Below are 15,294 nucleotides of genomic sequence, written 5' to 3' on the forward strand. Positions count from 1 at the left end.
AAAATATGCCTCGAAAACTTTAAACATGTATTCATACAATCAAAGCACGTAGTAAATCAAACAATCAGAGCCTAAAAACAGGCTCTGATACCAATTGTTGGTTTTGCAGCGGAAATCTATTTAGTTTGATTGAAAGATTTACATCTAAACATGCTTTTATCTGATTGTAAACTAGAAACATGTTCATAAGCATATAATCAAGATCATACTGAATATATATGCAATTACATAGAACGATTTACCGTATGAATTCAAGCAATTGAATTCGAACTCCTTCTTCAATCGATCTCTACCACGGATCTTCTGATCTGTTCCCTTTAACTTGGAATTGACCTTTGTGTGGGCAAAGCTTGTCAAATCCTCAAAAGCCGGAGAAGAATTGGAAACAGAAATCTCTAAGGTAGAAGAACCCTAGAAATCGATATTTGAGATTGCAGAGAACTAAAAATATCGGTAGAATTTTTGTTCTGTCTTCTCTTCTTCTCCCTTTTATATTAAGTTAATTATTTTGGGCCAGACCAGGGATCTATGGAGGATTGGATTGGGCCACAATTCAGGCTTTCACTAATTAAATTAAAACTAATTTAATTCAAGCCCAAACTTAAATATTATTATCATCCACTATAGATATAATATTGATTGCCCGTCCAAACCGAAATTACGAGTATTCTGGGACTTCCTCTTTAATTAAATCATTTCCCGTGTTAAAGATATAAATATCCATTAATTAATATCAAGTCTGCTATCTGACTTTTATTAAATAATTTCTTTTTCCAAGAGTGGTCTAGTTCAGAAACATTATTTATTATTCATGGAATAAATTCCAACTGGCCAGTTTTCTGAATAATAAAACCTTTTTCTAAACACCTCTTGAGGATATTATCAGACTGGCCTCTCCCAGCACACGATTCATTGCAATAACAATACTAGCACCACTTAGACATTAATGATCACTACCCAATCTATCAGGATTCTTGGGCAACGAAATACCCTCACCATTTGATAAGTCAAAGTCGTTTTCAATTAATATCGTATGCTCAATGTTATATCAACAATGATTAAGAAATGACAATCACCGAGACCTCGTCTTTCAGTAAATAGCCAAGAAAGACTTATCTCACTGTTTGATCCTTTCAGTGCTATACCACACCGACGTCGTTCATTTCCTTAGGTAAGAAAATTTTCGGACTGACGTCGCAACCTTTCACGATAGGTAGTCAAAGTCTATCTAGGTTGTGAAAACATTTTTCTTACTGCAAGAACCGACAAGTTACCTACTGTGAACGCCGCTCACAACTCGTCTACTGTGCAGAAGACTTAGACTCATTTTGCTTAAACTATGTATTTAAATAGAAAACATATTTCAACATCTCATAAATACATAAGTAACCCATAAGCAAAACACATTGTAACAAAATATTCTTTCTCATTAAATGGTAAAAATGGATAGAAGAGTTATTACATATACAAGCATACGAAAGATGCTTTTCCAGTATACTAAACTCTAACAGGTACCATCTCTTAGTTAAGAGATGGAGTGAAAAGTACAGTGGGACCCATGAATAGTGAAGAGATGGATAAGAGATAGCGTTGTAAATGGTCTGATATTGTAGATGGTCTGATAGTATTAATCATGATGTAAAATATTTTTGCGCACATATAAATATTGCCATTGCACGTTATTAACTATATAAATGGTTATATGTTATGGAGTATTAAAATATAGAGTTAGCTAAATTTAAAAATATAATCTAAAAATTAATTTTATTATATTATGTTAAATGTAAATCTACATTTACATAGCATGAAAAAACTTTAAAAACAAAATACTACACAATAAATTACTCCTGCGAAAATAGCAATTACATTCAAAATTAAAAATAATTAAATTATGCTGCTATCAAAATTACTAAAGTTAATATTCAAAATGTGTCTCTTCTTCAGAAAATAAATAAATATTAGTTCAAATAAAAATCTTCCAAAAATATTTCATGTAAATGCGCCGTATACTAGGAGTACACATGAATGCATGTATTGTATATACTCCTATGTGTTATCCATATGAAGTTCACAAAAGTTACCATATTTTAGTACATTTCCAAACAAGATGAATGTTTCGTTATGTAAAATAATTTGGGTGTTAATCTATTTCCACTTGTTAAATAAATATAGGTTGGACATATCATGTCACAATGTCACCTTGATATGTCTTGATTAGTGAATTTTTCCCGTCTAATCCTAATGAGCATTCAACGTATCACCTCCCCTTCCAAAATCCTTTTATTTTCCACAACTTAATTACTTTCAACTCTAATCTTAATGAGTATTCAACATATCTTTAAAACCTTTTCATTTAACTTCCCCTCAATTATTATAAAGAATAAAAAACAATTTATTTGCTACCTTTATTTAAATAATCATAATGGTATTTTTGTTAATTCTCTCAAAACTCCCCTTTTATATATGTAAAGTATGAATAATTATTTTTATCAATAATATCTTTTTATATTTTTTTAAAATAAAATGAGAGCAAGTTCGAGCACCATCTCACAATTTATTTTACATAACTTTTCACTTACATGACTGCATTAAAAATTGAAACTTTATTATCAATTGTGGACGGCGGAGGTTACATAACTTAAATAATCATAATATCATTTTTGTTAATTCTCAAAATACTTTCCTTTTATATATGTATAGATAGATTAAAGCAGTGTATAGTTAATGTAGTGTACTCAATATTATATAAATATTTTGAAATAGCAATCACTAATTAAGGCCTTGTCATTTATAATATAGATAAAAAAAGATTTATCTCACTATTCATTCAGTATTATACTAGTGTTGTTAGTCTCCTAAAACAAGAAAATTTCTGGACATACTTTGCAAACTTTCACGATAGATAGTGATAAGCTTGAGTTAAATTTGCATGAATTTACAGATATGGCATATTTATATCTTATTTTATTTAGTATTTTGACCGTTTTGTGAAATTGTGTTGAAAAAGAGTTCAAAACAAGTGAAGCATGGAGTGAAGAAAAAGAGCTCGGAACGAAATCAAGGACAGAAGAGTCTAGGCAACCCGCTGAGTTGCAACTCACGACTCGCTAGGACCTACAAGAAGTCCAGAACCGAGTCAGCGACTCGTTGAGTGACAACTTAGCAACTCGTTGAAACACCCATTACTTTGTAGACGGCCCAATGAGTCGTTGAATGGTGACTCAGTGACTCGCTGGGATGTATGCGAATCGGATTCGGAAGCCTACCCATTAAAGCACCACAAACACGACTCCAACCACAACTATTCACGCCCAAACATCTTATTTTCGTCTCAGAGTAAGAGGAATAAATCAAGAAGGTTTTGATCACCTAATTGAAGACTTCCATCTGCACAACTCTTCTATGTGACATTCATCTTCTTGTTATTCATGTTTTTACTGTGTTGTACCAAATATTTTGTTAGAGTTTTGTATACTGTAAAGCATATTTCGAGTGCTTGTATATTGTAAAAACTCTTTGTTTATTTTTCAAGGAATAAAACAGATTATTTTTGTCACAATATTTTAGAGCATCTCCAATGCTATTAGGCCAGCCACTCTCTCTCCCCTGCCACGTCAGCAGCACTAAAAATCCACCTGCCACATCAGATTTAGGCCATCCATAGGCCAGCCGCAAAAAAAATAATTCAAAATATACTACATTTACGGAATTAAAATTACGATTAAATTACGGAATTAAATTTACGAGACATATACGGGTAAATTCATTAATTGCATTTAAAAAGGTACATAGATAAAAAAAAATTACATTTAAAAAGGTACATAATAAAGAAAAAAAACTATCGCCGTGCAGTCCTCCGTGCCCACAACTCTTCAATTATATCATTTTGGAGTTGAATATGAGCATCCACTTGGCGCATGTCGGCAAATTCCTTGAGGCGGCCGGCTTCATCGAGAGGTACCCCACGTCGTACGTTAGGGGTGGCCGTTCCGTGGCTTGGACCGGCTTCATCGTCATTGGCCCAACTAGTCGGTTGTACGCCTTCGTCTTCGACGATCATGTTGTGCAGGATAATGCAGGCGTACATTATTTGGGATACGCATGTGACATCCCACAAACGCGTTGGACCCTTAATTGCCGCCCATCGAGACTAGAGCACACCAAATGCGCGCTCCACGTCCTTGCGCGCCGACTCCTGTCGTTCGCAAAGTAGGCCTTCCTTTCATCACTTGCGTGCCTGATCGTCTTCACAAAGACAGGCCACCTAGGGTATATCCCATCCGCCAAGTAGTAGCCCATATCATGCCGGTTGCCGTTAGCCACAAACGAGACGGCTGGACCGACGCCCGGCACTTCTCGTTGAAGATGGGAGACGAGTTCAGGACGTTGAGGTCGTTGTTCGACCCGGCTACCCCAAAATACGCGTGCCCGAGATCCACAGCCGGTAATCAGCTACGGCCTCGAGGATCATCGTGGGATTCTTTGACTTGTAGCCGGTCGTGTAGGCCCCCTTCCAGGCAGTCGGACAGTTCTTCCACTCCCAATGCATACAATCTATGCTGCCTAACATCCCGGGGAACCCATGCTTCTCCCCGTGCATTCTTCGGGAGTAGGGCTTCGAAGGAATGCCCCAACGATACGCATAAATAACTCCCTGCGCATTCTAAACGCCGCGGAACATATGTGCGGGAAACCGCGGGTTCTCCGAAAAGTAGTCGTCGTACGGCCGGCGGTGTGCGACGGCGTGATCCCGATCAATCAGCCTGCTGCCCGGTGGTGGATAACCCGTGGAGGGCGAGGTATCGCTTGCTGTTCCACACCTACGCATGTACCGCTCCATCTCGCGGTTCATGTAGGCCTTCATTGCCTCGTTCATCCTCCGTTCGTACTCCTCGGCATCCCGCACCACTACCACCACTGCTACCACCAGCGTTACTCATCGCTCGATGATGCTCTTATGCGAAAGTTGGAGAGAGAGAAAACTCGTTAAAACAAGCGGTGCAAATGAAAATGAAACTAAAATCGGCGTTTATATAGGTTTTTTTTTTTAAAAAAAAAAAAAAATCGGCGTTGGCCGATCGGGCCGCCACAATGGCGGCTGCCGGCGCATCGCCACACGCAATCGGCTAGCCTTGGCCGAGTTTTTCGCCAAAATTCGGCTAGCCTACTCCAATGGTTCGGCTAGCCGACCGGCTAGCCACGTCAATCGGCTAGCCGGTGGCTAGCCTACCATTGGAGATGCTCTTATGTTTGTACACTTAATGATTGTTTTACATATTTAAATGTATAAGAAACAAAACAAGTCAAAGTCTTTGGTTAAGGTAGACTAGTTGTGGGAGTTGTACACTTTAAGGTAACACTGTAAGCTTTTAATAAAAAAAAACGTATTTCACAACCTAGATATGCTTGAATACGTATCGCGAAAGATTGAAGTGTCAGTCCGAATATTTCCAAACTTTAACGAAATAAGATGACACTAGTCTGGTGTAACACTAACTGGATTTAACAGTGAGACAAGTCTTTAATGCGCAATTGAAAAAATGAGAGAAATATAGAAAGAAAAAGTGATTGAAATATTGTTATTGAAAAATGGATCTCGAAAGAGAAAAATTCCTAGAATATAAAGAACATAATTTTTAAGCAACAAACTAAAATGAAAATAGTTCTTATTTTTAAGGAAAAAAAAGAGTATATAATGTTAGATAATAGAAATATATTTATAGTACAAATTTGTTAAATAAAACTAAAGTTTCATATGAAATGGTAGTACTACATTTTTTGTATCATTAAAAATTAAGTAAATAAATTAATTAAATAACTAAGTTTATATATTTCCCAAAGATTAGTAAATGAATGAAGTACATTTATTATTTTCAGTATTAAATTTAAGCATCAAATTAAAATAAATAGTAGGGGGTCAAATTTGTCACTGAAAAAAAAGGAGATATAAGAGAAAAGAGAGATGAAAATAAATAGTAGGAGTCAAATTCTCTTGTTTATTTTCATGAATTACGAGAAATATGCAATTTGCATTCACCGGATATCAAATTCATTATTCACTCTATATATAATATAATAGGTCATTTTTGGTTGATAGAAGTACTCGATAGTATGAAAATGGTAGGGAATTTGCATTTATTATAATTAAAATTTAGCTTCTTCTGTTGACTATTCTCTTTTGTCATTTCTCGTTGTATTATCTGTGCATATGTATTCAAAATAAGTGTATTGCTGAATAGTTCAATAGTAGTGTATTTCATGACGACACTTTGTGTCCACTTGCTTATTTTTGACTTCGCACACACTAATATGGACAGACATAATATAATGGCTCCCATTTTTATTAATTTTAATTATTATAGCATTCTCAGTGGTTTAAGTCGACATTGAATCTTTTTTATTGAACATGATTTATGTCATATTTTATTTTATTAATTATTATATACATGGATCGCATTTATATTACATTACCACGTATAAAAAAAATTAAAATATACCAAGTATGATTGAAATTGATTCGATTAAATTGGACTTAGTTACATAAAATAATTGCCGTTTGACTCGATTTCCTAATTGAGGAGCTTTCTAAGGGTAAATACAATAGATTCCTATATTGGTCTACCTCACTCTGCTTAAGTTCAAAAAATATATGCTACTCCTAAAAATCCCTAGATAGTTAAATATGTTAGTTTGTAAGATTTAGTAATTATGCATGTATATATTTAGGTTTATTTATATTAATAAAAATTAAGAATAGTTTTATGGGTAGTTATAAACATTTGTTTTTAACATTTTACATTGAAAATCGATTTATAAATATTAATTGATTTAAAATAAATTTCATACTAATCATTTTGTAATACTTCGAAAAAAATTGAAATATATTTAAGAAAAAAATATATTTTTTTTACTAAATATTGTATAATTAATTCGGAATCAAGCTCGATATTATGTTACGATTTAACATAAAATTTATATATCACTTCTTTCTTATTGCTACATTAATATAGTACTGTAATAAATAACAAAATTAACTTTTTACTAAATTTAAAAATTTAAGGATATTATGTACATTTATCTTTTCTCTAGTTTTATATTTAAACTCTTTACAAATATGATAGTAAATATTTTTCTATATTTGGTTTGTATATGTATTAGTTAATATCGGTTAATAATTAACCAGGGATTAAATAGAATCTAATTCCGACGTACCCAAGATAGTCTCTATTTAAATCACAATTTTTACTCGCGCTAGTAGCCTATAGTGAGCCGATGTAAAAGAAAACAGTAGTGTTTAATTTTGAAATATTATGTGGAGGTCAAATTTTGTCTGTATTTTCGTTTAATTTTTTTTATTAGTTTTGATGGCAAGCAAAACCCCCAAAGATTTGCCATATCTGAATGATGGGAAAAATATCATGAAAAGCTACAATACTTATTTAATACCAACCCTCTAACCTCTATACATCTCCCTGATTTTTCAATTTGCCCTGTATAAGTATCTACCTATACATATATAAAAGATGAGTTTTGATCTAAATTGTAAATATTTTTGAGTTTTAGGTATAAATTTGAATTTGTATAAATTTTGGGCGATGTTTAATAAATTTGTATATTTGCAGTAACTGCTATAAATATTTATGTATAGTAAATGTCATCAATATTTCAATGTTAAAATGTGGCTACAAATTGCAGTTACCTATTTAATTGAACAATATGCCATTACTATTTAATATGGCTATGTTGCATTGCCGTTACTCCTTCTATACATATATTGTAAATTCTATTGAAAAAGTGAAATATTTAAAATTTATATGACTGATTAAATTCTTTAAACTCAAACAAAAATATTTACATATTTGACATTGGAATTTATTATGTATATGATGCCGTTACTCCTTCAACATAGTGTCCGTTGGAAATAATTAACATAACACGTGTTATAGTATTCCACTTTGCCAATGAGGTATTGTAACGTCTATTGTCTTAATTTTTAATTTATGATGTTTTAATTTCATGATCTCTTATGACCTAATTTTATGCCTATAAAAGGTATAGAGTGGGATGAATTACACACCAACAAAAGCATTCTCCATAGTCCATTCTCTCTCAAGTTCTCAACATTTTATTGCACATTTTAGGAACATTGTATTGCTCGGTTTTTGGAGCCCATCAAGTTCATAGGTGTCTGACAGGTTTGAAATGTTATATACATTAGGATGAAGTTGTTTCATCTTTGGGGATATTATGTCAATCCGAGAACACTGACCGTGATGTAATTTGTCTTGCAGAAAGAGGGTTTTTCTTGACTAATTTTCATTGTAATTTCCAATTCATTTATTGTTGTGTTTTTTCTTTGATTACAATAGTTATATTACCGGGTGTATATGGTTCGAGAATTTTATCACAATCTTACAATTCTTAGAGAGGAAAGAATTGTATTTTTACAAAAAGAAAATTTAAGTATTGAGAATTGTAAAGTAGTATAAAAATAGTATAGATGTTTCATGTTGTTACATTCAAAAGGGGAATCACTATTCATTAATGTAATAATGTTACCATTTAATGTAAAAAAAAATTGTGTAGTTTATCATTAGAATTTTTTTTATAATCATAATTTTATCGTTTTTAATATTATGAGTTACGATTCATTATTTTATTAAAAGTGTAATTTACATTATTTTTATTAGAGAACTATGAAGGATTGTTTTAAAACATATTTTTCAAAAATTTCAACACTTGATATAGTTTATTCATCATTGTCGAAATAGTTGTGTTTGTCTTGATTCCATAATAAATATGTTTAATTTAATATCTTTAGGTGTAAAATGAATTGAGGAGTATACATTAATTGAATTGTTATTATATGTAGTATATTTTTCTATTTTAAATCTTATATAGTTATATTGTTTCTCATTTTACTTAATCAATCAAGAATTTAAAATTATATGATGAAAAAATATTTCGTCGTGCATTGCACGTGGGTGAAAACTAGTGAAATTTAATGCGCAAACATGTTTATTTTTCAATCCACGTAAATACTCACTCCATCCATAAAAAAAGTCAAACGATGAGACGAATTTTGATGGATATGAGAGAAAAAAATGAGGAAACAATATAAGAGCGAGATAAATAGATGAGATGAATTTTGATAAATAAATGAAAATGAAAAGATAGAGTTATATTTTGTGGACGAAGAGAATATTATGAAATTTTGAAATCGCCAATATACTAAATCACGTTTGCACGTCATTTTAATATATTGTTATATTCAATTAATATATTTATGAAAAGTAGGAGTATGAGTACCATTTAACATATATATTCATATTCAAATTATAATTCGTCTCATGATGAGATCGGTTAATGTTTTCAAAATTGAATTTGTAATTGAATTTATCAAAACCTATGCGTAGATATTTAAAATTCAGTGAAAAAAAATTAAACTTAATTAATTATATCAAATAAAAATCAATGAATTTAATCATGTATTTATACATTAATCAAGTAGTTAGTCTCTTAATATTGCAATTTTATTAAGACTCGATTTTAAGTTTGCGACATATATTACTTTATGCGACATTTATTTACATTTAAACGCATCGTGCTTCATTTGTGTCTGAATTAGCAGTAATTATTTTCTACATATATAGTATATTATTTGAGGTCAATATTGGAAATGACATTACTCCATAAAATTATACAACCTCCGTCCGGCATTAACTGTCACATTTACTTTTCTTACTCGTTTTGTAAAAATGATACTCCCTCCGTCCCAAATAATATGTATTTTGGGATTTCTAATGACGAATGAAAGAAGTATCATTTTTATAAAACGAGTGCAGAAAAGTAATTGTGACGGTTAATGCCGGACGGAGGTAGTACAATTGCTACAACACTAGCATGGAGTTCGTATTTTTCCAAGGGTACTGGTCTACTGGATATTCTACCAAATATTCAATTCTGATTTCATTTTCCGTGTGAACTGCCTAAATATTACAATTGAATTAATTGGCAATTGACTTTGCAAAAATGGATTTACATCTAACCGTGAAGAAGTAAGTGGTAATTATATTATTCTATTATTTTGAGGATAGAAAATTCAATCTGGAAAATATCCACAAAGCGGCAGGTCAATTAAATCCACGTTTAATTCAATTCAATCTTCACTCTCCTTCCTCGAAACCCCACCCCGCCCTCGTGCATGCATTTTTGTTTTATTATTATTATTTTATTAAAATATTCAGTCTTCGCATCATTATGCCACTAATATAAATCTCATACACACACAGAATCATTTATTCTCTTCAAAGCCCAATTTTTGAAGGAAAAAAGAAGAAGAAATAGGAGGTTGAAGGAATGGGGAGGGCTCCTTGCTGTGAGAAAATGGGGCTGAAGAAGGGCCCTTGGACTGCCGACGAAGATCTCGTCCTCATCAACTTCATCAACCACAACGGCCACGCCAATTGGCGGGCTTTACCTAAACTGGCCGGTATGTGTTACTGACTCAATGTTCCACATTAGTTGTCAGAACAACTGTTGTGAATTTGTATAAACTTTTTTGGATGGGTTCTTTTATTTGAGCATTAGTGTCAGATTTATAGATTAAATGAATTCTTTCTGTTAACAGATTAGGTTTTTTTTTTTTGAATTCTCTTGTTTGGTTTGTAACGATAGTTATAATTTTATCTTTTAAGTTTGTTTATAATTTTTTATAAGCAGGGCTTTTGAGGTGTGGGAAGAGTTGCCGGCTGCGGTGGATGAATTACTTGCGCCCCGATATTAAGAGAGGAAATTTCACTCATGAAGAGGAAGCAATTATCATCAAATTGCATCATGAATTGGGAAATAGGTGTGTATTTCATTACTCCATATATATATATATATGTGTGTGTCTTGTTTTGATTCGGCTAATTTATTAAGGGACATGTTTGATAAAAAAAGATAAATAAACAAAACATGATAAGAAAATGTGTTTTATTTTGACGCAGATGGTCTGTGATTGCATCTAGATTACCGGGCCGCACAGACAACGAAATCAAAAACATATGGCACACACACTTGAAGAAAAGGCTTAGCCAGAGATCTCGGCCTGAGCCCGAAGCCCGGATGTACGCGAACGAGACTTCGTCATCGGAGGAGAACTCGCCGATGCATTCCTCTGGTGAGGCGTCGTCGGAGAATCTGCCGGAGATGGACGAGAGCTTCTGGTCGGAGGTTTTTTCCGGTGATCATTGGAGTGCTACTAGTGATTTATTGTCTGGAAATAGCGATTCTTCAATTCCGTTGTCGGAATCTGTTTGTCAGGATGAAGCTGGAAGCATGGATTTTTGGCACAACTTGTTTAGTAAGGCTGATGATATTGTAGAATTACCTCAATTTTGATTAGTTTAAACTTTTCTTTTTAAAATTCCATTTTCATGGTCATACATCTTGAATATTGAATGAGAATCATAAATATTCATTTATGAATTGTAAATATCAATCCAATATAATATACTACTATATCAGTTTGAAAAAAATACTACTCCTACTCACTTTCTTCTTTAATTTATTCTCATAATAATGTTTCATTTCCATTTTTATAAAATGTAAATCATATTATAATACTTTCTCTTTTTTCATTATTACTTCAAATACTTTTTTCTCATACACACTCAAATACTCCTTTCGTCCACAAAATATAGAGTACATTTACCATTTTTGGCCGTCCATAAAAAATAGAGCACATTCATTTATGGAAAGTTTTCAACAAATAATAACCCTACACATCATTCCATTAACACTACTTCTCACTTACTTTTTCTCATTCTCTCATACTTTTTTTTCCCTCTCTCTTATTTTATCAATTCTATATTAAAACCCGTGTCATACATCAATTATTCTATTTTTTTTGAACGGAGAGAGGGTATTTTATTTTCATTTAGCACTAAACAAGTTTTCTATGTCTTCTCATAAGTATTGATACTTCATTCGTCCCTCGTTGAATATTCATTTTTTATTCGTAACGAAGAAATGTAAAAAGTTTAATAAAATATGAGTACTCTATTCAATGGGGGGTGAAGAAAGAGAATACTCCTATCTTTAATAGGGTGGAAAAGTAATTAAATGAGTTGAAGACATATTACATCTACATATATATGACAATAAAAACGTGATATAACCCTGTGTGTGTGTGTCTGCCTCCAGAATAATCCATTATTAATTTATTTAATCCTTTGCATTGAGAATCTAACACATCATTAGTGTACTTTACTTATTTCGTTTGCAATATTGAGAATGTAAACACATCATTAGTGCCTGTGCCCAATAATTACAATGTACCTATACAGAGTATAAATGTATAATATTTCCTTCGCATCACAAAAATAAAAAAATCTAGAATTATCATAGATCTTAAAGCAAGATTAGTAAACGATAAAAAAAATGCATATATTCTAATATAAAATTAATAAAATAAGATTATTAAATATTGTTATCAGATAATTGAGACCTGCCTTATTAAAAGACAAAAATGGCTAATTTTAAAGAACGACTCAAAATAACAAACATAATTATTTTTTGGGATGAAATAACAATTTTTATATAAAATAATAAATGTCAATAATTGACAATATAACTCGTAATTTAAATATTACTCCTACAAGTCTACATAAACTCATTTGTGACACATGATAAAGGTGAACAAATTTAAGTACATGCCTCTGTTCCATAGAAGATGCTCATATTTGGGATGGCCCAGATTTTATGCACTCTTATTTTAAAGAGTTTAAGTACAGAGTGAAAATGTTCTTAGATATTTTAAAGAAGGAAAAATGAATAAAATAAGATAAAAAAAATTGTTGGGTGCAGTAAAATAGGAGAGGGAAATAAAATAAGATAAAAAAAGATAATTGAATATTTTAATTATATCCTAATAAGTTAGAAGTCATCTTTGTTGGAAAGAATTGAAAAAGAAAAAGTAGATCATCTTCGCTTAGATGGAAAAAATACTTTTCTTTTTTACTTTATATTTTATATTTAAACAATTTTTTAAATTAATCTTTTTGGAATCATTTTCTTCATTTCTTTCTCTAATTTGAGTCCCTCTTATTACTTCCAAACCAAAATTTTATCGGTATGTATATATTCTCTTCTTATTTTGTTTTAATTTCAATTCCTATTAAATTTTAACCTAATTTATAGGTCCTTTAGTATTTTTTTCTATAATTTTAATTCCTCCTAATTGTTTAACCTATAAGAATTTGGTCTTAGAGCATCCTTAACACTACTGGGCCGGGCCGCAACTCGCGAGTCTCGGCCCGAAATCAGCGTTGGATGGGGGAGAGTCACGGCTTGGGACGGTCCCGAGGACGCAGTTGTGTCCCTGGCTCGCTCCTGAGTCCCGCCCCAGCCTAGCGTTAATTGTTCCGGGCTGTGCCGCAAAGAGTCCCGGCCCAGCGTTATTTGGGGTTCGGGCCGGACCGGGACTCTACTTCATAAATTTTGTTTTTTTTATAAAATTCAAAAATTTATATATAAATACCAGTCTTCCATCCATTTTCATATTCATATTACTTCAACTTCATTTCTCTCACTCTCACACTAAAATTAGAAAAATGCCTCCTCGCCGTGAAGGTCAACGAGCAATCGAAGCTCAAATGGCTCAAATGTTAGAGACGGTGATGCCCGTAATCTAAGAAGAAATCAACAACGAGGTGGAACGCTATCAAGCTGCTATTCAAGCGTGGAACGAGCAACACGTCCGAGTACCATGTACTCGGATGTATATACATCGAGACCGTGAACAAGCTGGTTTGCGGCTTTTCATGGATTATTTCGCTGCAGATCCTCGATGGAGTGATCAAATGTTCCGTCGCCGGTTCCGGATGCGGAGGCATGTGTTCCTGCGCATTGTCAACGCAGTTGTAGCTCGTGACTCGTACTTTATGCAAATCGTCGATGCTGTCTGGCGGCAAAGTATATCGACTTTGCAGAAATGCACCTCCGCCCTATGCCAACTCGCTTATGGAACAACTGCAGATATGTTTGATGAGTACCTCCATGTGAGCGAGCATAGTGGACGCGATTGCCTAGCTAGATTCTGTCGGGCAGTGGTCGAAGCATTCAAGGACACATACTTGAGAAAGCCAACGACCGACGATGTTCGCAGATTGGTACGCATGCACGAGGACACCCACGGCTTCCCGGGGATGCTGGGCAGCATCGACTGTATGCACTGGCAGTGGAAGAATTGTCCAATGGCTTGGAGAGGAGCATACACTAGCGGGCACAAGGGCACACATCCAACGATTGTGTTGGAGGCCGTTGCCGACCAACGGTTGTGGATCTGGCATGCCTACTTTGGAGTCGCTGGGTCGAACAACGACCTCAATGTGTTGAACGAGTCTCCATTGTTCAATGACTTGGGTGCCGGGCAAGCGCCTACTGTAGAGTTCACGGCCAACCACCGTCGGTACACTATGGGGTACTATCTGGCAGACGGGATCTACCCTCGATGGCCCGTGTTCGTGAAGACCATCACATGTCCGACAACGGATAGGAGGAAGTTGTTTGCCAAAAAGCAAGAGGCGGCTCGGAATGATGTGGAGTGCGCATTCGGAGTCCACCAATCACGTTGGGCTATAGTGAAGGGTGCGACCCGTGGTTGGCACCTTCCAATAATCACCGACATCATGTATGCATGCATAACATGATCGTTGAGGACGAGGAAGAAAACGCCAGTTTCTGGAGCGACGATCCGCTCGCCAGCACCAGCAGTAGCTACATGAAAGTACTTGTTGTTTGTGTGTTCACGGTGCGCACAGAAGGAAATAAACAGGTTCCCTAGGTCCAGCAAATCCACTAGATCACGCGGTCTTGGAACTCGTTGGTCGTAGGAAATCCTGGTCGTCGGGCACACAGAGCACTTCTTTCAAAAACCCTCAACCACTTTACTAAACCTAGTATAGGGAAGTAGGGATCGATCCCACAGAGAAGGATGCGTAAGAATCATGTTCAAGGATTTGGATTTGTTTTTGGTGTTGGCTGCTGCCACGCATTTTTCTTGGGTTGAGGAAAACAAATTAAACTTAACTTGGGAATCTTAAAATTCCTACGCTAATAGCTAGACCTAGGCGAAATAACAAGAGAACGTTGCAAGAAAATTAACTGCTCAATCACCAGATCTAAGAAAACTACTCTAATTACCTAGACCTAGGAAATAAACTGACTGTGGGGACCATGACTGAAAAAGCAGAGTACGGACGAAAAGTTGGCAGAATAACTAACTCGAGTACTAACTAACAGCGACAT

At 34.1% G+C, this 15,294-nt stretch overlaps 2 protein-coding genes across 3 annotated transcripts; both read left to right on the forward strand.

Annotated features, from left to right (window-relative positions):
- The first annotated feature begins 10,305 nt into the window (after window positions 1-10,305).
- Window positions 10,306-11,472, forward strand: LOC125207592 (transcription factor MYB14-like). Of its 2 annotated transcripts, none has more exons than XM_048107032.1 (3): window positions 10,306-10,492; window positions 10,723-10,852; window positions 10,992-11,472. In XM_048107032.1, exons 1-3 carry the CDS (start codon window positions 10,360-10,362, stop codon window positions 11,383-11,385), a joined length of 657 nt encoding a protein of 218 aa, XP_047962989.1. In that variant the 5' UTR covers window positions 10,306-10,359; the 3' UTR covers window positions 11,386-11,472. The 2 variants fall into 2 exon arrangements, with proteins under 2 accessions (XP_047962989.1, XP_047963068.1); XM_048107111.1 differs by having other exon boundaries at window positions 11,013-11,472.
- A 2,291-nt stretch (window positions 11,473-13,763) lies between these two features.
- LOC125197500 lies at window positions 13,764-14,696 on the forward strand. Its single transcript, XM_048096259.1, has one exon. The coding sequence runs from the start codon at window positions 13,764-13,766 to the stop codon at window positions 14,694-14,696; it is 933 nt and encodes a 310-aa protein (XP_047952216.1).
- The last annotated feature ends 598 nt before the right edge of the window (window positions 14,697-15,294 follow it).

The sequence above is a fragment of the Salvia hispanica genome, chromosome 1 (assembly GCF_023119035.1).
Source record: "Salvia hispanica cultivar TCC Black 2014 chromosome 1, UniMelb_Shisp_WGS_1.0, whole genome shotgun sequence".
NCBI classification, from domain to species: Eukaryota; Viridiplantae; Streptophyta; class Magnoliopsida; order Lamiales; family Lamiaceae; genus Salvia; species Salvia hispanica.

Coding starts and splice junctions, on each gene's coding strand:
- LOC125207592 (XM_048107032.1), top strand. CDS start 10,360: ATGGGGAGGGCTCCTTGCTGTGAGAAAATGGGGCTGAAGAAGGGCCCT. Junction 10,493..10,722: donor GGCTTTACCTAAACTGGCCG/GTATGTGTTACT, acceptor TTTTATAAGCAG/GGCTTTTGAGGTGTGGGAAG. Junction 10,853..10,991: donor CATCATGAATTGGGAAATAG/GTGTGTATTTCA, acceptor ATTTTGACGCAG/ATGGTCTGTGATTGCATCTA.
- LOC125197500 (XM_048096259.1), top strand. CDS start 13,764: ATGTATATACATCGAGACCGTGAACAAGCTGGTTTGCGGCTTTTCATG.